This window comes from Puma concolor, chromosome C1 (genome assembly GCF_028749965.1).
Source record: "Puma concolor isolate L17-30 chromosome C1, mPumCon1.1.hap2, whole genome shotgun sequence".
In the NCBI taxonomy this organism is placed as follows: domain Eukaryota; kingdom Metazoa; phylum Chordata; class Mammalia; order Carnivora; family Felidae; genus Puma; species Puma concolor.
This window is the reverse complement of record NC_141674.1, coordinates 36,386,420-36,413,914: the sequence shown is the minus strand read 5'-3', so window position 1 is coordinate 36,413,914 and position 27,495 is coordinate 36,386,420. Positions and strand designations below refer to the sequence as shown.

Genomic DNA, 27,495 nt, shown 5'->3' with positions numbered 1-27,495 from the left:
GGTGATAAAATGTCTTCAAACATTACTTAAACTGAAAGTTCAATCTGGTTTTGAGCTTTGGTACTTTAAAGTTTATACTTTTCTTGGGACCCCTGGATGGCTCAGTTGGTTTAGCATCTGACTTTGGGTCATGTCATGATCTCGCAGTTCATGAGTTCAAGCCCCACATCAGGGTCTCTGCTGTCAGCCAGTGTGCAGCCTGCTTTGGAACCTCTGTCTCCCTCTCTCTGCCCCTCCCCTGCTCTCTCTCTGTCTCGCTCTCAAAAAAAAAAAAAAAAGTTTACTCTTCTCCCTGTTAAATCTCACTTGCTAGTTCTTCTTGAACCATCATTTCTGTTTGTGACTGAACTTATTCAACACGGAAAATGTGCCCTCAGCATATGTGATAAGTGTCTCTTCTAGGTCTTTATCAAAGAAGTTGATGGAAATAATTATTAGGGCAGGGACAAGGGGTGCCTGGGTAGCTCAGTCAGTTGAGCATCCAACTCTTGATTTGGGGTCAGGTCATTATCCCAGGGTCATGGGATCAAGCCCTGTGTCCAGCTCCACACTGAGCATGGAGCCTACCTAAGATTCTCTCCCTCTCCCTCTGCCCCTCTCCCCTGCTTCCTACACTCTCTCTAAAAAAAAGACAAGGACAAGAATAGAGGTCTGTATGACCTGATCATATCAGGCTGGTCCTGACACATCAAATCAACCTTCTTTTATAGACATTATACTTCAAACAAGTATTAATACAATCAGCTGTAACATTAGCAAAGAAATCCCAAAAAGTTCTTTACTCATTTAATAAAAAAGTATACATTGCTTACTATGTGTCATATATAATGCTACATATAAATTAGAAACATGATAATGGAAACAGTCATTCTTTGCAGTGATCATTCCTATTGTTAAAAAGAAAACCACAGGCCCAAAATGGTGTCACTTAGGTTAAGGCCTCTAGTCGGTAAACCAATACCTAACTGCAGTTTCAACCCCAGGAATGTAACCTTTAACCTGTTGACATGGAATTTCCTGGTCAATACTCAGAAATTTACTAATAGACCCCTTCTGCTCGCTTTAAGAGGGCAACCTTGCCTAAACAATGCATTCCCTGCTAATAAATTCCTGTTTTTTTTTTCTTCCTTTTTTTTTTTTTTTTTTTTTTTTGCTATGCCCTCTCTCTGCCTTTAAAAACCTTTTTTCTTGCTTAACTCCTTAGAGCTCCCTTCTACTTGTTAGAGGGGATGCTGCCTGATTCATGAACCAACTAATAAAGTCAATTACATCTGTAAATTTACTCAGGTTGAATTTTGTTTTTTTCAACACTATAAGGCATTATTCTTGTAAAGGCAAGTTGGCCAACAAAGTAAAAAAGAGAATCCCAGGGGCGCCAGGGTGGCTCAGTTGATTAAGCATCTGACCTCGGCACAGGTCATGACCTCCTGGTTTGTGGGTTTGAGCCCCACATCGTGCTCACTGCTGTCAGTGCGGAATCCTCTTCAGATCCTCTGCCCCCCTCTCTCTCCCCCTCCCCTGCTTGCTGCTTGCTCTCTCTCTTAAGAATAAACATTAAAAAAAAAAAAAAAAAAAAGAATCCCAAAAGTTCATTCGGAGGATCAAACCCTACCAATTAAAAGATTCTTGAGATTTACAATCCTCCTATTAAAATGCCAATATTCAGTACAGTTCACTGGTTAGGCCAACCTCAGTATAAATTACTTGAACCCAACAAGAAAAACCATCCAAACCTAATCCTTCCATCTGTGGTCTCTGTTTCTAGTTCCTCATTCCCCATTTGCTAATCTCAATGAAAACTCATTCATTCAATAATTACTAACTATTGTACATTATTATAACTGTAATAGGAAACTACTGAAAGACTTTAATCAAGAAAATGGCTAAACACTGGTGCTGCATAAATATTGACAAAATGAAAAAATTGGAAGATAAAACTGAAAGAAAGAAGGTACGGCATAGGTGATACAGTTAAAGGTACTACAATAGCATTGTGTGGTAACAGATGGTAGCTACAATTTTGGTAAACACAGCATAACATACAGAGGTTTGTTTTTTTTTTAATTAAGTTATTTTAATGTTTATTTATTTTTGAGAGAGACAGACAGAATGTGAGGGGTGGGAGGGGAGCAAAGAAAGAGGGACACAGAGAATCCAAAGCAGGCTCCAGGCTCTGAGTTGTCAGCACAGAGCCTGACACAGGGCTTGAACTCATGAACCGTGAGATCATGACCTGAGCCGAAGTCAGATGCTTAATCGACTGACCCCCCAGGCACCCCCCACCTACTAACTTGTTGATTGGCTATGTTGTACACAAGAAACTAATGTAACATTGTGTGTCAACTATACTTCAGCTAAAACAAAACAAAAATCTAAAAGAAAGAAGAATAAACATGATCAGATTTGTGTTTTGGGATTAACAGACTTTAGAGAGAAGAGTGACCTGGAAACGAAGAAGACTGAATACAGTGTTAACATAATAAGGCCACCAAAATGACCTAAGTAAAAAGACTGTAAATGTGGCTTAGAATGGGCAACTGTGGTGAAAAAGAGCAGACCACCTGGAGATGTTGGGAACCAAGGCTCTCTGGGTGATTGGATAGGGAGGGGAAGAAGGGCAGAAGAGGAGTCAAGAAGGACTTCCAGGTCTCTGGCTTTCAACTACTGGGTGGATAATGGTGATATTTAATAAGACAGGGACCAAGGAAGAACTGGTTTAGGGGAATAGAGAGGCAGAAGAGGGGCGTTTGGGTGGCTCAGTCAGTTGAACATCCGACTTCAGCTCAGATCATTATCTCGCCATTTACGAGTTCCAGCCCCGCATCAGGCTCTATGCTGACAGCTTGGAGCCTAAGAGCCTGCTTCAGGTTCTGTGTCTCCTTCTCTCTCTGCCCCTCTCCTGTTTGCATTCTGTCTCTCTCTCTCTCAAAAATAAATAAAAACATTTTAAATTTTTTTTTTTAAAGTAAGGCAGAATAAACAGATGGAGTGAGTTGTAGGGTGGTATAGTTCAGTGGATTCATATTAGAAATATAGAAGATAGAGCACCTGGGTGGTTCAGTAGGTGGAACATCCAACTTGATTTTCAGCTCAGGTCATGATCCCAGGGTTGTTGGATCAATCCCCATGTCAGGCTCCTCACTGAGCATGGAGCCTGCTTAAGATTCATTCTCTCTCTCTCTCTCTCTCTCTCTCTCTCTCTCATATTCTCTCCACCCCTCACTCCCTCTATACCCCCTCCCCTGCTCTCCCTCAAAAAAAAAAAAAAAAAAAAAAAAAAAAGGTGGCACGCCTGGGTGGCTCAGTTGGTAAAGTGGCTGAGTTTGTGAGTTTGGCTCAGGTCATGATCTCTCCGTTCATGGGTTTGAGCCCCGCATCGGGCTCTGGGCTGACAGCTCAGAGTCTGGAGCCTGCTTTGAATTCTGTGGCTCCCTCCCTCTCTGCTGCTCTCCCATTTGCACTCTGTCTCTTTCTCTCAAAAAATGAATAAGCATTTCTAAAAATTTTTAATTAAAAAAAAAGGAAAGAAAGAAACAGGGGCATCTGGGTGGCTTAGTTGGTTAAGTGTCCAACTCTTGATTTTGGCTCAGGTCATGATCTCACCATCCGTGAGATCAAGCCCCACGCCAGGCTCCACCCTGACAGCATGGAGCCTACTTGGGATTCTCTGACTATCTCTCTCTGCCCCTTTTGTACACACACTCTCTCTCAAAATGAACTTAAAAGAAAAAAAAAGTAGTTCTTTTACAAATCTCCCAAAAGATAAATAAATCAGCTTTTTAAATGGGCAAAGAATATGAATAGACATTTCTTCAAAAAAACATTGCAAATAGCCAATAATCACATTAAAAGGTACTCAATGTCATTAGTCCTCAGGGAAATGTCAATCAAAACCACAAGATACCACTTCAGACCCACTATGATGACTAAAACCAAAGACAGACAACAGCAAATGTTGATGAGGATGTGAAGACATCATATACTGCTGATAGGAATGTAAAATGGTACAGCCACTTTGAGAAAGAGCCTGGCAATTCCTTAATTAAAATGTTAAACATAGAATTACCATACAACCCAACAATTCTACTCCTAAGTATATACCCAAGAAAAATCAAAACATATCCACATGGAAATCTTTACACAAATGTTCACAGAAGCATTATTCACAACAGTCAAAAGGTAGAAACAACCCAAATATCCATCAACTGACAAAATGTGGTATATCCATACAATGAAATATTGTTCAGTGATAAAAAAAAGAATGAACTACTGCTACATGCTACAACATGGATAGACCTTAAAAACGTCATGCTAGAGGGACATGTGGGTGGCTCAGTCAGTTGAGCAATGGACTCTTAATTTCAGCTCAGGTCATGATCTCACAGTTTGTGAGTTCAGGACCCACGTCAGGCTCTGTGCTGGCAGTATGGAGCCTGCTTGGGATTCTGTCTCTGTCTCTCTCTGCCCCTCCACCCCAGCCCCTCTCAAAAATAAGTAAATACAACATTAAAAAAAAAAAAAAATCACGCCAGGGGCGCCTGGGTGGCTCAGTCAGTTAAGCGTCTGACTTCGGCTCAGATCATGATCTTGCAGTTTCTGAGTTTGAGCCCTGCATCCAGCTCTGCAATGACAGCACAGGGCCTGCTTCAATTCTATCTCCGTTTCTCTCTGCTCCTCCCCCACCTCTCTCTCTCAAAAATAAATATTTTTTAAAAAGTCATGCTCACTGAAAGAAGCCAGTCACAAAAGGCCACATATTGTATGACTCAATTTATATGAAATGTACAGAATAGGCAAATGTACAGAGGCAGAAAGTAGATTACTGGTTACATAGGGTTGGGGGAAAGGGAGGATAAAGAGGTGACAGCTAAAGGGTCTAGGGATTCTTTCTGAAGTGATGACAGTGTTCTAAATTTGACCACAGTGATAGCTGCATATATCTGTGAATATACTAAAAGTCACTGAATAGTACAGTTTAAATGGATAAATTGTATCATATGTGAATTATATCTCAATAAGCTTTTAAAAAGAAAAAGTAATTCAGGAATACTCTCTACTTCAGTTGGGCTAGGCTAGGACTCCAACAACCTCAGTCCAGGAATTCCCTATGCAACACAATACCTTAAAATAAAACATTCAATTTTAGTGGCAATAGTTCTCAAAAGGGTACATATTGGAATGAGTTGTAATGCTTTAAAGAAAATACAGATCCCTGGGACAACCCCAGTCCCACTGGATCAAAATCTTTATGATAGTGTATGGATTTATATATATATATTTTTTTTACATTCCAGAGGTTAAAAGGAAGACAATGTGAGGCTTTTAATAGACATGTTGAGAACAAGTGAAAAAATTTGAATATGGTCTTTATATTAGATGCTAGTATTAAACTGATGTTAAACTTCTTGTATCTGATAATATATTGTTACTTAGGAGATTATCCTTGAGCTTACAAAAAATACTTGTAAGGGTGAGGCACAAAAGGTCTGTAACTTGCTTTGAATTGTTTCAGGAAAAAATATACATAAATACACACAGATAAAACAAATATAAAGTTACAACCAAATCAGTCAACCTAAGTCAGTTTATATGGGTATTCATTGTATTTGAAAATTTCAAAATAAAAAGTTAGGTAGCAGGAAAATTCCCGATTCTCCCTGTAGCTTAAGAGTCACAAACTTCAGGTCAAAAGGAAATCTGACCCAAAAATTAATTTCCAGTTGCTATAAGAAGATTTCTTCCCCTACCCTCACTTCCCAGGATGGACAAATGGACAAAGCTTTCTAATCCATATGTGCCCAAGATTTATAATCCCGAAGAACAGATGAGATTACATTTTAATGGGAACAAGTGTCTGTTATTGTACCCTGAAAATTACTAGTGTGCTTTGTCCTTTAGAAAGAGGGAAGAGTGTGATTTCAGCAGGAAGTCAATGAGTACCTTCAGTAAAAAAGCACAGGCACTAAAGGTAAAAGAGTAGAAGATGCAATCACAGGCAAAAAAACTGCCCAAACTACACAGCTTAACTTTTGTTAGATCCCGTCTATCATACAAATCCTAGACAAAGAAAAGGCTCATTCTTTCATCCAGGATATACTGAAGTGCCCAGTACCTTATCCTATCCTCATGTACTAAATATGTATATCAAAGAGCTATACACAGAAGCAATCTAACTTCACAAGGTTAAGAATCCTGTTTATAGGGGCGCCTGGGTGGCGCAGTCGGTTAAGCGTCCGACTTCAGCCAGGTCACGATCTCGCGGTCCGTGAGTTCGAGCCCCGCGTCGGGCTCTGGGCTGATGGCTCAGAGCCTGGAGCCTGTTTCCGATTCTGTGTCTCCCTCTCTCTCTGCCCCTCCCCTGTTCATGCTCTGTCTCTCTCTGTCCCAAAAATAAATAAACGTTGAAAAAAAAAAAATTTAAAAAAAAAAAAAAAAAAAGAATCCTGTTTATAAGGGGGTATCTGGGTGGCTAGGTCAGTTAAGGTCCTACGTCAGCTCAGGTCATGATCTCGCGGTTCGTGATTTTGAACCCTGCATCAGGCTCTGTGCTGACAGCTCAAAGCCTGGAGCCTGCTTCGGATTCTGTGTCTCCCTATCTGCCCCTCCCCTGCTGGCAATGTGTGTGTGTGTCTCTCTCTCAAAAATAAACATTTAAAAATATATAAAAAATAAAAACTTAAAAAAAAAAAAAAAAAAAAGAATCCTGTCTAGGAGAATGCTCTCTCCCAGAAAAATGCATTCATTCAATCACACTGAATCTTCTTCTTGACTCTCCCTACATGATCAGTACCAGTGATAGCATAAGAGAGCAATCAGAATATATTCCATTAAATTCCACTTTCTATACTTCACTTTGAAAATTTAAACTATCTAAATCCTAGAAAGAAAAATAATAAATGTGGCCATGACAAATGACAATCAAGAATTTGTTCATAAAGCAAGGGACCATCTTTACTGACACTTACCAAGCTGGCAGTAAGAGAAGGTGCAGATTGTCCAAGAGACTGGTTCCTCATTCGAACCAGGTTTGATGCTTCTCCTGAAGACTGCCAAGTCACCTGTCCCACACTGCTATGTACACTGCTGGACAAGGGGAGCAGCTGCTTACCTTCAAACACAAGGTTCAGAAAATATACTTGTAATTATTTATTAATTAACAAGTGAAAATACACACTGATATCAAGTGGATAAAAGTATACCAATTCAAAACAAAATGAAGTTCTGCCATACCCATTTTAGACTCTGTAGCCCTTTAAAAATTCCAACTGCCTTGGGGTCCCTGGGTGGCTCAGTTGGTTAGCATCTGACTCTTGATTTCGGCTCAGGTCATGATCTCATTATTCGTGGGTTCAAGCCCCGTGTCAGGCTCTGCACTGACAGCATGGAGCCTATTTGAGATCCTCTCTCTCCCTTTCTCCCTGTCTTCTCTCTCTCTCTCTCTCTTTCTCTCTCAAAAATAAATACACTGTTAAAAAGATTCCAGGGGTGCCTGGGTGGCTCAGTCGGTTAAGTGTCCAACTTCATTCAGCTCAGGTCATGTCTCACAGTTCATGGGTTCAAGCCCCACATCAGGCTCTGTGCTGACAGTGCCGAGCCTGCTCGGGATTCTCACTCTGCCTCTCTCACACACATGTTCTTTCTCTCTCAAAGTACATAAACAAACATTAAAAAAATACAATAAAATTCTCTGTAATATCCACCACCATGCCAGCCCCCAACCCAGACATCCAACCTGCAAGCTAGGAGTTTTCCAGTCTCTTCCATGCTACTTAGTTTCTCACCAACTCAATGCAACATGAGTGAAGCAGGCAGCTTCTCCTAGACAAGTTTGGCCCCTCGGTTTCCAGAAGACAAACACTGGATCTATAATGCTCTGTCTAGACCCCATGTGTTCAGTCCAGGATGACTGACTGCCTTAATCCCAATGAAAGAATACAAGAAAGTCACCTACAAAGACTGAGTATCTAGAATTGCAATGACTTTCCAATTCAAGTGCAAGTCCCATTTCAACCTCTTCCTTCATAATGTTCTTCACATTGCTGCTAGTTATTTAACCAAAACAAATGTGATATCATTCCTCGCCTTAAAATATTTCTGATGACTCCTTACTGTTTAAAATAATTAGCCAAACTTTTAAAAAAACTAAAGAGATCCTTGGTGCGACTAGATGGCTCCATTGGTTAAGTGTCTGACTCTTGATATCAGTTCAAGTCTTGAACTCAGGGTCATGTGAGTTCAAGCCCCACACTGGGCTCTGAGCTGGTCATGAAGACTACTTAAAAAAGCAAAAACAAACAAACAAACAAACAAACAAACCTAAAGAGATCCTCAATAAATCCAGATTATCTTCCCGGCCTCATCTCCAACTCTTTTCCACACCCATTTGCTCACTCAACTTCACGTATGCCCTGCCTTTTCACCTGGCTTTATCCTGATCACCCAGTTCACTTGAAAATTCTTCCTCTTCCTAGCAAAATCCTATTCAACATGGAAATACCTGCTGTAATAAAGGTGTGAGCAAAAGGAGTTTTTAGTTTTGTTTTTGCTACAACATATCCTTTTATTGCAACAAAATATGATGCAAATTATTTGGAGGGCAATTTAGCAAAACTTATTTAAATTTTAACTCAAATGTTTGAATCCAGCATTCCACTTGTAGGAATGCAGTAAAATGAAAAAAATAACAGTCCAGAATGCTCACCTTAGCAATGCTCACCAGGATAAAACTGGAAATAAGATAAACGTTCATTATAGTTTAAAGAAATTATAATATCTCCACATAATGAAATACTAAACCCATTAAATGAGGCACCTTGGGGCACCTGGGTGGCTCAGTCAGCTTAGTGTCCAACTTTAGCTCAGGTCATGATCTTGTGGTTCGTGAGTTCAAGTCCCCGTGTCAGGCTTTGTGCTGACAGCTCAGAGCCTGGAACCTGCTTCACATTCCATGTCTCCCTCTCTCTCTGCCCCTACCCTGCTTACGCTCGGTCTCTGTCTCTCAAAAATAAATAAACATTAAAAAAAATTTTTTTAAATAATAATGAGGCACCTCAACATGCAGTCAAGAGAAAAATGTTCAACATTTCCTGTTGAGTATAAAAAGCAGAAAGGAAATATGTGGCATACAATTCCAATTTTGATTTTTAAAATAAAGTTTATGTATATTTACATAAATTTTTAAATATATATTTAAATATAATGGAGCATATATAAATAGTTGGAGAGAGGGAGACAGAAGACTAAGAACTTTTCACTTTGATAATAATACAGGTCTTTGAACTCAAATTTTTTATTACTGGTATATCTACTTTTTTTTTAAGATTTATTTTATTTTGAGAGAGACAGACAGACAGAGAGAGAGAGAGAGAGAGAGAGAGAGAGTGTGTGTGTGTGTGTGTGTGTGTGTGTGTGTGTGTGTGTGTGTATGAACTGGGGAAGGGCAGAGGGAGAGAAAAAGAGAAGCCCAAACAGGCTCCATACTCAGCACAGAGACCAACACAGGGCTCAATCCCACAAACCATGAGATCATGACCTGAGCTGAAATCAAGAATTGGAGACTCAACCAACTGAGCCACCCAGGTACCCTATGGTATATTTACTTTTTTAATCAGAAACATGCAATGTTTTTTAAAAATCTAGTTATCTTTCAAGTCTGTTCTCAAATGTATGCTTTACCAAAAAGCCTTTCCATAAAACCCTCTACAAAAAGTAAGAATGGTTCTCTACTCAAAACTTCCATAAGGCCAGAGTAGAGACTGCCTGCCTTCTTTCCTTCCTTCTGCAAATGTTGCCATGTTCTCCAGATGACCTGCCTACTCCTCATCTATATATTCTAAAGGAAAGAGATCATTGACTTACCCTATCCACATATACAAAGGCTAGTATCATAGCCCTATCTCCCTTCAAAATAAGGGCTTACTGGGGAAAGGCTTATACATCTACAAAAGAAACCCATTTGGATATATACAAGTCTGGGCTTGAAGCATACCAAGGTTTGCCAAGAATTTGAGGAAAACAAACAACGTAAGAAGGAACAATATGAACAAATGGAGCAACTGGCCTTTTAGTAAAGAAAGAACTCAGAAGAAAAGAAAACTTAAAAATTATAATTATTCTTACAAGGATTCAAAAGGCTAATGTGTAAAATAATCCCAGTTAAAGATGGCTGACTGAGGACATACGTTTATCTTTGGTCACCAAGGACAGTAAATGAAAATAAAGAAGTAAAATATACAAACAAACAAAGGCTATAATGAGGGAGGGGGATTGACTGAGGAAATGAATAAAATTTGGGGAAAATCTAAAGCAGATAGGTGAATCATAACCAATGGAACTGGGCAAAGAAAGACACAAGGTATAATAAGCATAGAGGAAATTGCAGTTAAATGACATATGAGGCTACCCTGCAAAATCTCAGATAAGTTCAGTATTCAGAGATACAAGATACCAAAGAAGATATAAAGTTAAGACATAAAGCTGAACTCAGATTAACTGAAAATCTATAGGCAAACACAACCACATTCCCATATTGTACCACCCAGCAGCCAGACAATCACCTCACAGGATAGAAGGGATATGGGATCTCAGAGCAGAGTGATGGATTCTGGTTGTTAGGTGCTCAAAAGAAAGAGTTGATTCATAAACAAAACTTTAAAAAAAAATTTTGATACAAAACTCAAAATTCTATTTACTCATACAAAATTGAGAAGGTAACACATCCTTATATTCATAGCATTCTGCTATGAAAAGAACCAAAAAAAAATGGCTTTATGTGATTAAATACATGCCTGGCAAAATAACAATTCCAATAAAAAAGTGCAAAGATAAAGCCAAGAAAATAGCCCTGAAATGGGACAAAAATAAAAAGAAATTTAAAACCATTTACCAAGAAGTATGGTGGGGTTTCTTCTCTATTAATCTAATATTTTTAGCTGAGGCCAAACAGATTCTCTTTTAATATTCTATTGATTTCTGAAAATTATGTCACATTTTAATGGTTTCCCATTTGGACTATAACTTCCTTGTATCATTTCTTCCTCTTGAATTTTTTTAAAGACTTTTCAATGGGGAAGGGGGGGAGGCACTACCAGCTTTGGAAAGGATTTTGAAAATGGGGGTGGGGGCAGAAAATCAAAAGGAGTGCCTATGTGGCTCAGTCAGATAAACATCTGACTCTTGGTTTTGGCTCAGGTCATGATACATCAGTTCATGAGTTCAAGCCCCACATCGGGCTCTGCACTGGCAGTGCAGAGCCTGCTTGGGATTTTCTCTCTCCCTCTCTCATTGCCCCTTCCCCATTCTCTCTCTCAAAATAAGTAAACTTAAAAAAAGAAAGAAAGAAAGAAAATCAGAAGAAGCAAAGGATGTAAAGTCTACAGAAGTGAGCAGAAAGCAGAAGTCAAATTCAAAGAGAATAACCAGTGACAGTGGTCAACTAGGAGATAACTAACAGGCCCAGGAGGCTACCATTCAGACACCACCAGGAACTAGTAAAGAGAGGAAGATAGCCTTACCCTTAAGTGTTTTATACAAAACTACCACAGAGAAGATGACAAGTCAACTGATATACCCTTAAATATTGACAACGCAGTCCCATATTTCTTAAAAAACAAATTTAGAGGGGCGCCTGGGTGGCACAGTTGGTTAAGCGTCCGACTTCAGCCAGGTCACAATCTTGCGGTCCGTGAGTTCGAGCCCCGCGTCGGGCTCTGGGCTGATGGCTCAGAGCCTGGAGCCTGTTTCCGATTCTCTGTCTCCCTCTCTCTCTGCCCCTCCCCCATTCATGCTCTGTCTCTCTCTGTCCCAAAAATAAATAAACGTTGAAAAAAAAAAATTTAAAAAAAAAAAAAACAAATTTAGAGAGGCTCCTGGAAGGTTCAGTTGGTTAAGCATATGACTCAAGTCATGATCTCACACTTCGTGAGTTTGAGACCCACATGGAGCTCTGCACCAGTGGTACAGAGCCTGCTTGGGATTCTCCCTCTCTCTCTCTCTCAAAATAAATAAATAAAGGCTTTAAAAAAAAAAAAAATTAGCTACTCACCTGACAGAGAACTGGCCAGGCTTCCTCTCCGCAACTTACAGTCATCCTGACTAAGTTGTCGTTGAAGTTTAGCTTTTCCAGTGGATGAAAACAGGTCAGGATTACTGAGCTTCCTGAAAAGCAGGGGACTAAGTCCAGTTATCACATCCTTCAAAGAAAAAAAGGTAAAATATAAAGTCTTTAAGGTCTTTTCTGAAAGTATAAGGACTTTATATTAAACATTCATTACAGTTAAATAGTGCCAGCATTTTATACTTCCTGATCAATAGCTAAAGCCAAAAACATATTTCTTAGTAAAAGCTGTTTGGGTATACTATGAAGGCTACAGGACACTGATTATAAATGCAAAAGAAGGGACGCTTAGGTGGCTCAGTCGGTTAAGCGTCCGACTCTTGACTTCGGCTCAGGTCATGATCCCACTGTTTCTGGGTTCAAGCCCCGCATCAGGCTCTGCGCTGGTGGGGTGGAGCCTGCTTGGGATTCTCCCTCTTTCCCTCTCTCTCTGCCCCTCCCCCACTCACTCTCTCTAAGTAAATAAACTTTAAAAAATAAAATAAATAAAAATAAATAAATAAATAATAAAATGCCAAAGAAAAAACGGGGGGGGAAGGCTCACAAGATGACACGTTAAGACATTTTGACAGGATGTATTATTCATAATGAGTACATGTCTAGTTATGTTTATTTATTTTCCTCCTTCTATTCACTCTTCCTATATATCCAGTAAAGAAAAGCATATTTTAGTTTTTAAAAAAAAACATAAATAGCAGACCTTCCTTTACCTGATATACAAGGTTAGAAATGCCTCTAACATTCAATTAATGCTAAAATAAGATATAGAGATTTCTTTATAAGTCAAATAGGAGCTGAATACATGTTTCAATGAAAAAGCATAATAGTACTATGGAGAGGGGTGCCTGGGTGGTCAGTCAGTTGACCATCCAACTCTTGATTTGGGCTCAGGGCATGATCGCAGGGTCATGGAATAGAGTCCCACGTGAGGCTCCACACTGGGCATGGAGCTTGCTTGGGATTCTCTCTCTCTCTCTCTCTCTCTCTCCCTCTGCCCCCTCCCCAGCTCACACACACACATTTTTTGAAAAATTTTTAAAGTACCACGGAGAAAATACAGATAATATGAAACATTGACAGAGCCTCCTCCCATTTGTCTTTATTTTAATCCAGCTCATCCTGCTCCATCCCAATGCCTGTTCCTCTTCACTCAGTAAGCAATGTCAACTCTCTTCAAGATTCAGACATTTTGAAGCAAACATGCACCTCATTGGCAGCATTGAAAGAGAAAACTATTTTTAAAAAAATAAGGCAAATGAGACATATCTTTCACATTTCAATGAAAGAAACTAAAACAAATACAGGTAATTAGCACATCAAAGTGATATGGACAGGACAAAGACAAAATGAGAAACATAAGAAATAACTACAATCTATGTTACCTGCCATTTGAAGAATAAGACTCAAACAACTAGTAAAAGCCACAGGGGGGGAGAATGGGAAAATGCCAACCCTCTTCAGATTTAAAAAAAATAAAAACCTATAAGGTCATACACTGTGATTGGTGGGTTCACAAACATGTTCACAAACATAATACTGGTTGGTGGTGCCTATCCAGAATATAATTTACAAATGCCCCAAAATAAAAAAAGTTAAATAAAAATAACGGTTAAATAAAAATAAAAATAAGAGTAAGTTAAATAAAAATAAAATAAAGAAACAAGGAAACAGTATTTTTAAATTGGTAGTAAATGGATAAAATGATGAAGAGGGACATTTAGGCACTGTATCATTAAAGCAAATGGTGTGTCAAGATAACTATAACAGAAGTTAGCAGGGAGAAAGGGAAACTGGAAGCAGTAGCTAATACAAAAAGAGAAGACAGCAAGATAGCACTGTATATTCCCACCATCCGGTGTGTTAAGGATGAAATACCACCTATGCATCAAGGAGAAAGCATGGAAGGAAGCAGGGTTTGGGCACTAATGCTGATAACCAACCAAAAAAGGCTGGCCACTCACAGAGGCAACACCCCAGCATGCAGCTTTAGGTGGAGTAAGGAAGCATTGGAAGATATCAAGCTGAAGTAATATCCTAAATGAAGACAATAGGGAGAGGGAAAGGACTCATCCCCAAAATAACTTACAAGCAAACTACATCAGGAAGCCAGCACTGGGATGCCCGCTACACTGTATGGATGAGCAATTAGTCTTAGCCAGAAAAGGAACAACAACGAATACAGGACTAGAGCAGCACCAATTAAGAGCAAGTCCTAGCCTTTTCAATCTCCCTATTCCCTATCATAATATACCATAGAAAAAAAAAAGCCAGAAAACAGAAAAAAATAAATAAAAGTATATCACATCCCTTCTTATTCCAAGACTCACCTGTCAAAACCTTGCAAACGGAAGCAAATATAAATTAAATTGGATAAGAAATTTAATTTTTAAACAATTTTATTTTTAAGTAATCTCTACACCCAATGTGGGGCTCAAACTCAGAACCCCGAGATCAAGAGTCGCATTTCCACCAACTGAGCAAGCCAGAAGCCCCTGAAATTTAACTTTTAAATTAGTATGTCTTTTTTTTTTTACTGAAGTATATTAGTCATTTCAGAAAAGTACATATATCCAAGCATATAACTCAATGAATTTTCACAAATTAAACATACCTATGTAACCAGCATCAAGATATATATTTAAAAAAAAAAAAAAAAGACATAACCAAGCACCCCAAAAAGCCCGCTGTGTTCCCTTCCAAGCACTACCCAGGCTTCCAACAGAATAGATTATATAAAGTGAAAAACTTGGGGCACCTGGGTGACTCAGTCGTTTAATCATCTGACTCTGGATTTCAGCTCAGGTCATGATCTCAGGGTTCGTAGGATCAAGCCCTGCCTCACTCAGGCTCTGTGGTGACAATATGGAGCCTGGTTAGGATTCCTGCTCTCCCTCTCACTCTAATTTTGCCCCTCCCCTGCTCATACTCTCTCTCAAAAATAAACAAACTTTTTTAAAAAAATTAATAAATAGGAAATCTTTATATGAATGGAATCAACTAGCCTGGACTTTTTAAAATTAAATTTACCCAAGAAGTCATTAAGGGACAGGATAGAATGAAGCAAATAATACAAAATCACATATAATCTAACAGAGAAAGAAAAAGTGTATAGGAGGTAGAACTTCCTTACTAATTTCCATAATAACTTCATATAGTTCTCTAGTTTCCATTCTAGTCACTTATGAGATCCATCCAAGCTGCATGTTTTCAGGTTCTATGGGATCCATTATACCCTTTAAACTCTTCCTTTTGGCTCAAACTAGATTAAATTGGTTTCTATAGTTTTTACAATCAAATGATTCTTAAGCAAATTAGGGAGTTAAGGAGGGGAAAGAGTCTAGGAAGACTTAGAGGCTTCTGGCTTGGGTAGTATGCTTATCAAGACAGGGAATACAGAAGGAGAAACAATTTACAAATAAAACACTGCTCTGACAATAGTAAATATCAGCATTAACTACACATCATAGTACTTTTCCAATAACTATTAGGGGAACTATAAACATTTAACCTGAAAGAAAGAAAACAAAGGAGACACGAGTAACTCTCTAACTACATGAGTGCTATTTCTTACATTACAGGAAATTTCTAACTTCTGAGGACAGAATTAGAACTAATGGATGAAATTAAGGTCATGATCTCACAGTTTGTGAGTTCAAGCCCTGCATCAGGCACTGAGCTGACGGCACAGAGCCCGCTTGGGATTCTCTCTCTCTCCCTCTCTCTCTCTCTGACTCTTTCCCGCTCTCAAATTCTCTCTCTCTCAAAATAAATAAACTTTAAAAAAAAAAAGAAGAAGAAGAAGGAAGAGCTGTCTAACAGTCAACAGGCCACCTTAAAAAGGAATGGACTGTGCCACCAGAAATACTGAAAAAGGTGAAAGCTGACCTAAAACAGTAATTCTCAAAATGTGGTCCCCCATACCAACAGCACTAGCATGACCTGTGACCTTGCTAAAAAATGCAAAATCTCAGGCTTCACCTCAGACCTACGAAATCAGAAATTCTGACAGAGGGGACCAGCAATCCATGTTTTAGCAAGCCCTCCAGGTGATTCTGAAGCACATGAAAGTTTGAGAACCACCAGACAAGGTCAAAAACTTTCAACATGATCCCACCAACACACAAATATACCAATCAGTTGTGAGGACTGTATCACAAATTACTTAAAATTTAAATAAAGTACTTAAGTTTGCAACCACTTTAATTAAATGAAAGCAGGTTCTTGGTAAACTCTACAATAAAGTCAATTCACCTGTCAATACAACATTCTTCAGTGAAAACTTTAAAAGGCAGAATTATAGCAAGCATCCCAGAAATTACACATAACCTATATTTATTTATGTAACATTATAACAATAACATATCTAACATATGCCAGGTAAAGTTCAACTGTCAAAAAAAAAAAAGGGGGGGGGCTGAAAATTGCTTGACTACACAATCTCTACATTTTCTTCCCAACTCTAGGAGCTTCTTCCTTTCTTTTTTAATTATGAGTACTGAGTTGTGCCCATTTTGCCTGTTGCCCTGGGAGCCCTCACAGAGACTTCTCTCTTTTGGCTCAAAACCATCTCCCTCCTCCACAATACCAAAGCAAATCTCACACTAACTTTACCCACAACGCTAGTGTTGTGCTTACACTGTACTATGCTATTAGGATAGGATTCAAAGGAAAGGATTCACAGCTGAAAAACTGAAGTCTACACAACTAAAAACATTTGTACCAGACTAAAAACCTGGATTAACTCTCATTGGGAGTTGTCTTATCCCAAATGACTGGTAATCCAGTAGGTAAAGAGAATTCTATACCTTGTGGCAGATTCTTCCTGATCTACCCAACAAGAGTCAAATCCAGGTGCCACGCTAATCAAAGTCCATCCTCTTAATCCCTATCAAAAAACCCTTGCTTGATTATCTATCTATAATGAACTTTGACCCATACCCCAAGCATATCAAACACAGACATAAATTAACTCTAAATGGATCATGAATCAAACTGTAAAACCTAAAACAATAAAACTCAAGAGTAAATTTTTGTAAGTTTTAGAGTTCTTAGATAAGATACAAAACACAAGTTTAAAAAGAACAAATTTGTAAATTGGACTTCACCAAATTTAAAAACTACTCCTCTTCAAAAGATACTGTTTAAAAAAATGAAAACAAATCACACACAAGGAAAAATCATTTGCAAAACACATGTTAGAAAGGACTGGCATTCACTATATAGAAAGGTCTTACACAATTCAATAACACACAAGCCAATTAAAAATGAAAAAAAGACTGAACAGACACTTCAACAAACAAGAGGCAACTACGGCAAAAGAATATACAAAACCATCATCAATATGATTTATCATTAGGGAAACAAAAATTAAAATCAAATGAGAAGTAATGTCAGCACAAAAAAAAGGGGGGGGGGCGCCTGGGTGCCTCAGTCAGTTGAGTGTCTAACTGATTTCAGCTCTGGTCATGATCCCAGAGTCGTTGGATCAAGTCCCTCATCAGGCTCCACGCTGCACATGGAACCTATTTGGTATTCTCTCTCTCCCTCTCCCCCACTCATGCATGTGCTCTCTCTCTCTCTCTCTAAAATAAAACAAAGCAAAACAAAACCCCACAGTTGCAAGCTAACATCTCCCCAGAGAAACAACTGAAAAACAACCAGAAACTATCAGAACCACCTTTGTCAGAATTCTGGAAAATAGTCAAAGGTTTACAGTCAAGAAAATGCTGAATCAACAAGTAAACTTAAAAATGGTAGGAATGCTTTGTGGCATTTTTATGTGCCCCTGCCCACCCACTTCTTGATGTTAAAGCAGTGTGAAGACATCAGCTGGTGGTCCTAGTGCGGGACCTTGGTCCCTGATTCTAGAAGGAGCAGAACAAATCTTGTTTGCAAATTATTGTTTATAGCTATTCTCACTTGTCTGGGGGCTGCCAAAAAGACTGACACAAGGCACTCCTTTATTTCACCTAACTCAGAATCTGCTCAAGGCAGAAAAGCAGGAGGCTTTGCTCAAAAACACTGTAAGGTGATCCAACCACCCAGAGCCACGTGGACCAAAAGATTAAAGGTGAGACATAAAACAGACTGCCTAAAGCCTGGGAGGAAAAAGGGAGAGTTTCTCTGGAAAATTTGTGCAATCAAAATAGGGTAATTTAGAAAGTCCAAGGTAGGGGCACCTGGCTCATTCAGTCGGAAGAGCTTAGGACTTTTCATTTCAGGGTTGTAAACTCAAGCCCCACATTGACTGTAGAGATTACTTAAATAAATACACTTAAAAAAAATAATAGAAAGTGCAACGCAAAATGCATGCTCAAGAAAGACCTGAAAAGACTCTAAGCTTTCATTTCAGGCTGATCCCTATACTCACTATAAGTCTAGCTAAGCAAAAAGTCCATATAGTGGTTTGCAAAGACCCTATAGGAGATAGGTTTGTTTATTTAGATTCTGGTGATCAAGGAAATCTCTACCTAAACACAAGCTAAGGAACAGAGACTTCAGTACCACAGTACAGTACCACAGTATACACAGACCAAGGAATATAATTTCTGCAAAAATAAATAAACAAAAAATAAATGCTGGAAAAACTCACTAGAAAAATGGACAACTACAGCCTTCAACAACCTAAAACAACAAACTCTGGAGAAAGGGGAAGTGATTTCCAGAGTTATCAATATTCAAATGTCCATTTTTCAACAACAACAAAAAAAATCACAAGACCTACAAAGAAATGAGAAAGTATGGACCATTCAAAGAATCAAAATAACAGAAACCATGTCTGAGGAAACCCAGCATTAGACCTAGTAGTAAACTTTAAATCCCTTTCTTAAATATGTTCAAATGTACAAATGAAAGAAAATCAGAAAAACAATGCGTGAAAGAAAAACAGGGTTGCATATATGATACTCAAGGAAAGACAATGTGAGCCAAGGATTTTATATCCAGGATAACTAACCTTCAAGGTAAAGGGCACAGGAAAACTGTTACTAATATAAAAATAATTCAGAGAATATTGTTCCAAGAGGCCCTTCCTAAGGAATCTACCAGAAAACAAGATTTACACAATCAAAATAATTAGAGCAATATCAGCATGTGATTAGCATTAAATATGCAGTAACTTGTAAAATGAATAAATGTACATTCAAAGGGAGAGTACAGTATATAATGGCTATATAATTTGAAAATGTAGATACACATTTTCAACCACAAGATGGAAGGGGAAGGTGGAGACAGCATATACAAAAAAAATTTAACAGTTCTCATTAATCATTGATGGTAGTACATTAGAATTGCCTTTAGAGACATATATTTACGTAGGACAAAGCAAATGCATAATTACTGGATATTCTAATTGTTGGTTCAAAACACTCTCAGAAGCTTCCCGGCTGTAATCTGAAAATGGCCCCTGTTTCAGGGGTAGGGAGAGACAAAAAAAAAGAGGCAGGCCACTCCAAGTTGGTAGGTGGCAGTATTAATAACCAAAGGGAACTTACATAACAAGACTTGCCTTGGGCTGCAGCAAGACAAATAGATCTCCACACCTGCCCACCAGATCTTGGTTTATAAAGAGGCCTTAACTAGGTGCAGTCCTGTATACCATGCAGGTGTTTTCAATACTACATCACTATCTCAAGGCTATGTCCTTGAAGAAGCCTCTGGGAGCAGGAAAGGCAAGTGGAACCTATTTCCAAGGACAGGGGAGGGGTGAGGAGCCTCCCAGAGCCCAGGTCCATCTGCAGTCATGTCTTTTTGATAACATTCTCCAATACTTAATTCTTTCATACCGTGAGTCTTTGGGAATATGATTCAAGGTAGGAAATAGAGAAAATACTGATGTAATATACAGGAGATTAAGTTTTTTAAAAAATCTGAGTAGTCCTTTGCAAATACACTGTTAATTGACAAGTAGTTTATGTATTTAACTCTCCACTGACAAGTTTAGAAACAATGACCAACATAATAGCAAAGAGTATCTTTAAGATATAGTTCGCAGTTGTTCTAAAATACCATTTCCCATTAAAAGAAACCAAGAGTTCTTAGAAAAACAGCTAATTCCAGGTCTAAGGTGGAAAATGAGCCCGGAACAGTTTGACCCATGAGATTGCAAAAAAACTATCAAAACTATTGGGATCAGGTCCAAAAGACTAAGAAACCAATTGTTTCTAGGCAAGAGGACAATCTGAGATTCAATTAGTACAAGAAAACCATCAGATGCTGTACATTTAAATGCCTGACCGGGGTGGCTCAGTCAGATAAGCCTCTGACTTGGGCTCAGAAAGCCTGCTTCGGATCCTCTGTGCCCCTTTCTCTGCCCCTTCCCCACTTGAGCTCTCAGTCTCTCTCAAAAATAAATAAATAAACTTAAAAAAAAAAGGTTTAAATGCCTAACCACATGAATAATAAGATGACAGGGAACTAATTACCTTAAAAATCAGGCAAACTTGAAAGAATCAAGCCTTTCTTACATGTACTATACCACTGGGAACTAAATAGTAGATGAGGGGAAGCATCTCCTTAAAATGTTATTCCAGTTAATAATTGAAAACAAAATGATAGAATTGTATCACCATTTTGCAACTCCCAATTACTGAATCTTGGCACTGAGCATCAAAACTGCTAAAATCGAAGAGTAAGCAGCAGAGATTACACACCTACTGTTGAAAGACCACACAACCATCTATAATTTTGCCAAAGGAATTAAACCTGAGGCTGAATGAAGCTTCTGTATCCAGCTGTAATTTGCAGGAAATACAAAGGATACGGAAACATTCTGAAATGCATCATGGTTATATAGTAGGAAACCTACAGGTCAAATGCCCCAGATATTTCTACGTATAAATTTTAAGGAAAAGGAAGACATGGAAGGGAAACCTACAGATTATAAAAGATTTAAGACATATCTTGTGTTGGGGCACCTGGGTGGCTCAGTCGGTTAAGCATCCGACTCTTGATTTCGGGTCAGGTCATGATCTTACTGTTCCTGGGACAGAGCCCACGCATCCAGCTCCGCGCTGACGGTAGGTAGCCTGCTTGGGATTCTCTGTCCCTCTCTCTGTGACCCTCCCCCGCTTGGGCTCACACGCGTGTGCAGGTGCATGCACATACACGCTCTCTCTCAAAATGGATAAACTTTAAAAAAATAAACATATCTAGTGTTTTTATTTTATTTATTTTGAGAGAGAGGGAGAACACAAGCAAGGGAGGGGCAGAGAGAGGGAGAGAGTCCCAAACAGGCTCTCTGCTGAAAGTGGAGCTCGAACTCCTAAACCTGTGAGATCATGACCTGAGCCAAAATCAAAAGTCCAATGCCCAAGGGACTCAGCCACCCAGGCACCCCTATCTCGTGTTTTTAAAGGGGCAGGACTAAAATGTAATGTTTTAGATGCAAACTTACAAGGAAATGAAAGCAAATTATTACTTTTTAAGTCGGGACAGTTATTACTTTTGAAGGGAAGGTGGGGCTGTGATTGAGATGGGACACATTTATAGAATGGGTGGCAAAACTGTTTTTCTTGATCTGGGTAAGAGTTTGTAAGGGTGTTCATCTTATAATTCATTAAGTTATACATTTGTTTTGACTGCTTTTCTGTGCTTCTTATATTTTACAATAAAAAGGCTAAAAAAGAAAAAGAGGAAAGGAAAAAAAAATCACAAAACAAGTGGCCTGCTGCAAAAGTAAGGGAATATTTTGCCACACATAAAGTTAGAGCAGTGACAAAAAACAAGCACAATAATAAACATAGAAACATTTAGTGAGATCCAGTACAAATGAGAAATTCTAAATCTTGATTTGACAACAAAAACAACACTGCAAAACAGACATTCTTTTTTTAAAAAACTTTTTTAAGTTTATTTATTTATTTTCAGAGAGAGAGAGAGAGAGTGAGTACAGAGGGGGAGAGGGAGAGGGAGAGAATCCCAAGTAGGCTCCACACTGTTGGTACAGAGCACAATGTCAGGCTCAAACTCACAAACCATGAGATCATGACCTGAGCCAAAACCAAGAGCCAGATGCTTAATCGACTGAGCCATCCAGGTGCCCCCAAAGCAGACATTCTTATCCTCATTTCATATTCAAATCTACTAAGCTACTGAGAGAATTCACACCTAGTCCAAATTGTTTTTTCTCCTATTATATTTAAATTACATTAATAAAGAACTCATAACAATAAGAAAAATAAAACGAAAGAGTGTATAAGAAAAACAAGAAAGTATATGGATAAGAAAGTCACAAGACAATAAATCCAAATAATAAATAAAATTCACTAGCAATTAGGGAAATATATTTAAAACACTGACAAGTCATCCAAACCTAACAAATTACCGGAAGTAATAACCTGATAAAACCAAGAGTTGGCAAAGACATAGAGAAACATCACTGATCAAAGTAAAAATTGGTACAATCACTGTAGAAAACAATTTGGCAATAATATCCAGCAAGAGAAATTCCTGTACATGGGCACAAGGAGATAAGTACAAGGATATTTACTGCAGCACTATAATAGGGAAAATGGAAATAACTTAAGGGTCCATTATTATAAGAATGGATAAACTGTCATTTACTCAAAGGAATGCTATATAGTCTTTAAAAATTAATTAAACTGATTTGGAGCGCCTAGGTGGCTCAGTCAGTTAAGTGTCTTACTCTTTTTTTTTTTTTTTTTTTTTTTTAACATTTATTCATTATTGAGAGACAGAGAGAGTCAGAGCACAAGCATGGGAGGGGCAGAGAGAGGGGGAGACACAAAATCTGAAGCAGGTTCCAGGCTCCGAGCTGTCAGCACAGAGCCCGACACGGGGCTCGAACCCACGAGCAGTGAGATCATGACCCGAGCTGAAGCTGGACACCCAACCAACCGAGCCACCCGTGCCCCAAGTGTCTTACTCTTGATTTCAGCTCAGCTCATGATCTCACAGTTCGTGAGATCGAGCCCCACGTCAGTCTCCATGCTGACAGCACAGAGTCTGTTTGGGATTCTCTCTCTCCCTCTCTCTCTGCCCCTCCCCTGCTTGTTCTCTCTCTCTCTCTCTCTCTCTCAAAATAAATAAATAAACTGTAAAAAAAAATTAATGAAACTGATTTAAATGTATTAACATAGATCAAGGTTGGCAAACTTCAGCTGGCAGGCCAAATCCTAACCATAGCCTGTTACGTCCAGTCAGAAAACTAAAAGTAGTTTTTACATTTTGTAAATGGCTGGAACACAAATCAAAAGAACATTATTTCATGAAATATTCTCAATATGAAAAATATAAAAGTTACATGAAATTCCAATTTCAATGTCTATACATAAAGTTTTATTAGAACATAGCCACATTCACTCATTTACATATTATCATAGGTATGCTATCATGCTACAACAGAAATGAGTAGTTATGAAAAAGTATGACAAAGCCTAAAATATTTATTATCTGCCCCTTTACCGAAAAAGTCTCCTGATCCATGACATAGATAATTCTCAAAAAAATATTGACCAGGGTCTAGGTAGCTTAGTTGGTTACGCATCCAAATGTTGATTTAGGCTCAGGTCAAGAACTCACATTTCATGAGATCAAGCCCCATGTCAGGCTCTGTGCAGACGGTGTGGAACCTGCTTGGGATTCTCTCTCTCCTTCTCTCTCTCTCTGCCTCTCCCCCACTCTCTCTCTCTCTCTCTCTCAAAAATAAACTAAAACAAAACAAAAACCAACGTTAAATTAAAAAAGTAAGGGCAAAAAGATTTATACAGTAATACATAATTTATATAAAAGTTAAAAACAAATACTGCTGGGGCGCCTGGGTGGCGCAGTCGGTTAAGCGTCCGACTTCAGCCAGGTCACGATCTCGCGGTCCGTGAGTTCGAGCCCCGCGTCAGGCTCTGGGCTGATGGGTCGGAGCCTGGAGCCTGTTTCCGATTCTGTGTCTCCCTCTCTCTCTGCCCCTCCCCTGCTCAGCACAAACGCACTCAGCTCTCTCTCTTTCTCTCTCAAAATTAAACACATTAACAACATTTGAGTATCTACTATGTTCCATAAAGTATGTTAGGAATACAAACCTAAGCAAAATAAAACCCTGATACTTATTACTTTTTTACTCTATTTTGCCTAAAGCAGTGGTTCTGATCCTCAAAGTGTGGTCTCCAGACCAGCAGCATCACTTTCATCATCACCTGGGAACTTGTTGGAAATGCAGACTCCAGGCCCTACTCAATCAGAAATTCTGGGTGTCAGGCCCAGCCATCCTTGCTTTAACAAGCCTTCCAGGTAATTCCATTAGCCCTGAAGACTGAAAATAACTGGCCCAAAGAAGTTCACACCCATACCCCAAAAGAGTGAGGCTCTGGTTAGGCTCTGGGGCACCTGGGTGGCTCAGTCAGTTAAGTGTCCGACTTCTGCTCAGGTCATGATCCTGCAGTTTGTGAGTTCGAGCCCCGCGTCGGGCTCTGTGCTGACAGCTCAGAGCCTGGAGCCTGCTTCAGATTCTGTGTCTCCCTCTCTCTCTGCTTATTCACCTCCTTGCTCACTTGTTCTTTCTCTCTCTCCTCTTTCTAAAAAATAAATAAAACATTAAAAATTTTTTAAAAATAAATAAATGGGTTAGGCTCACTTAAATGGACCAGTCTCAGGAATTAAGAAAAAGCATAGCTAGAACTGGATAGCCACATGCAAAAGAATAAAGTTAGACCCTTACCTCACACCATATACAAAAAATAGCTCAAAATAGATCACACCTAAACATAAGGTCTAAAACCATAAAACTCCTAGACGAAAACATAGGGGTAAATCTTCATGGGGATCTTGGCTACGGCAACAGTTTCTCAGATGTGACCAAAATCACAAGCAACAACAACAACAAAAAAGGTAAATTATACTCCATCAAAATTAAACTTTTGTGCAAAGGTCACCAGCAAGAAAGTAAAAGACAGGGGCACCTGGCTGGCTCAGTCAGAGCCCTCACGACCATGAGATCATAACCTGAGCCAAAATCAACAGTTGGATGCCCAACCAACTGAGTCACTCAGGCAACCCAAAGATAAAATCTTAAAAAAAGAAAAAAAAAAAGTGAAAGACAACCTACCAAATGGGAGAAAATACCTGTAAATCATATCTGATAAGATATCAGATTCTAGATGTCAGATATCAGATATCTAGATATCATAGTATCCAGAATAAATATAGAACTCTTTACATCTCAACAACAAACAACCCAATTTAAAAATGGGCAAAGAACTTGAATAAACATTTCTATGACAAAGATAAACAAATGGTCAACAAGCACATAAAAAGATGCTCAACATCATTAGCCTATAGGGAAATGCAAATCAAAAAGCACAATGAGGGGTGCCTGTCTAGCTCAATCAGAAGAGAATGATCTTGATCTTGGGGTCATGACTTTAAGTTCCATGTTGGATATAGAGATTACATACATACACACATACACACATGCATACATACATACATACATACATACATAAGCAAGTACAATAAAGGGCACCTAGCTGGTTCAGTCAGGAGAGCATATGGTTCTTGACTCGGGGTTGTAAGTTCAAACCCACACTGGGTGTAAAGATTACTTAAAATAAAATCTTTAAGAAATAAAAATAATTTTAAAAACTTAAAAAAATTTTAAAAGTACAATCAGAGATCACTTACATCCACAAGATGGCTAAAAAAAATTTATAATCCAAAATAACAAATGTTGAAAGGTCATGTAAAACTGGAACCTTTGCACATTGCCGGTAGCAATGTTAAAATGGGACAGCTAGGGGTGCTTAGGTAGATCAATCGGTTGAGCATCTATCTCTTGATTTCAGCTCAGGGCAAGATCCCAGGGTTGTGGGATTAAGCCCCACATCAGATCCACACTGAACATGGAGCCTGCTTGAGATTCTCTTCGCCCCTCTCTCTCTCTCCCTCCCTCTGCCACTCTCCCTCACTTGCTCGCTCACTCGCTCTCTCTAAAATAAAACTTAAGGGCTTCTGGGAAGATGGCGGCGTAGGAGGACGCTGGGCTCACCGCATCCTACGGATCAATTAGATTCCACCCACACCTGCCTACATAACCCAGAAAATCGCCAGAAGACTAGCAGAACAGATTCTCCAGAGCCAAGCGTAGACAAGAGGCCCACAGAAGAGGGTAGGAAGGGCGGAGAGGCAGTGGCACTACACGGACTGGCGGGAGGGAGCCGGGGCGGAAGGGCGGCCCGCCAGCCAAGCAGAGCCCCCGAGTCTGGCTTGCAAAAGCGGAGGGGCCAGACGGAGGGTGTTCTGACAGCAAGCGGGACTTAACATTTGGAAGGTTATAAGTTAACAGCTCTGCTCGGAGAGCAGGAGGGCTGGAGGACAATGGGAGGGAGAGTTGTTGAGCCCCGGACCACAGAGCTCAGCTTGGCGGGGAACAAGGGCGCTCGCCAGCGCCATCTCCCTAGCCCAGCCCCCAGCCAAAATCCCAAAGGGAACCAGTTCCTGTCAGGGAACTTGCTTGCACTGCACAAACACCCAACACTGTGCTTCTGTTGATCCATCCCTCCGGGCGGCGGGTCTGACTGCCTCCCGGTACCGCAGGGCCCCTCCTGAAGCGGACAACTGAAGGAAAAGTGAGCTGAGCCTGCCCCTCCTGCCCCTGTGCACCTTGCCGATCCACCCCAGCTAATACACCAGATCCCCAGCACCACAAGCCTAGCAGTGTGCAAGTAGTCCAGACGGGCCACACCACCCCACAGTGAATCCTGCCCCTAGGAGAGGGGAAGAGAAGGTACACACCAGTCTGACTGTGGCCCCAGCGGTGGGCTGTGGGCAGACATCAGGTCTGACTGTGGCCCCGCCCAAAAACGCAAGTTATTCAAGACAGCACAGTGGAAGTGCCCTGCAGTTCCGCACCACTCCAGGGACCATCCAAAATGACAAAATAGAAGAATTCCCCTGAAAAAAACCTCCAGGAAATAACGACAGCTAACGAACTGATCAAAAAACATTTAAACTATATAACAGAAAGTGAATTTAGAATAATAGTCATAAAATTAATCGCTGGGCTTGAAAACAGTATAAAGGACAGCAGAGAATCTATTGCTACAGAGATCAAGGGACTAAGGAACAGCCAGGAGGAGCTAAAAATGCTATTAATGAGCTGCAAAATAAAATGGAGATGACCACAGCTTGGATTGAAGAGGCAGAGGAGAGAATAGGGGAACTAGAAGATAAAATTATGGAAAAAGAAGCAGCTGAGTAGAAGACAGATAAAAAAATCCAGGAGTATGAGGGGAAAGTTAGAGAACTAAGTGATGCACTAAAGAGAAATAATCTACACATAATTGGTATTCCAGAGGAGGAAGAGAGAGGGAAAGGTGCTGAAGGTGTACTTGAAGAAATAATAGCTGAGAACTTCCCTGATCTGGGGAAGG

General features: G+C 39.5%; 1 protein-coding gene across 11 annotated transcripts in view; it reads right to left on the bottom strand.

The window, feature by feature from the left end:
* Positions 1-27,495, bottom strand: part of MAST2 (microtubule associated serine/threonine kinase 2) — a 224,107-nt gene that overhangs the window by 178,758 nt on the left and 17,854 nt on the right. For all 11 annotated transcript variants that reach the window (XM_086716844.1, XM_086716847.1, XM_086716852.1 and 8 more), the window contains exons 2-3: positions 12,044-12,191; positions 6,966-7,108 (exon numbers count right to left, since the gene is read on the bottom strand). In XM_086716844.1, the coding sequence (XP_086572970.1) occupies positions 6,966-7,108; positions 12,044-12,191 (291 nt within the window). The remainder of the gene's footprint in view (positions 1-6,965; positions 7,109-12,043; positions 12,192-27,495) is intronic.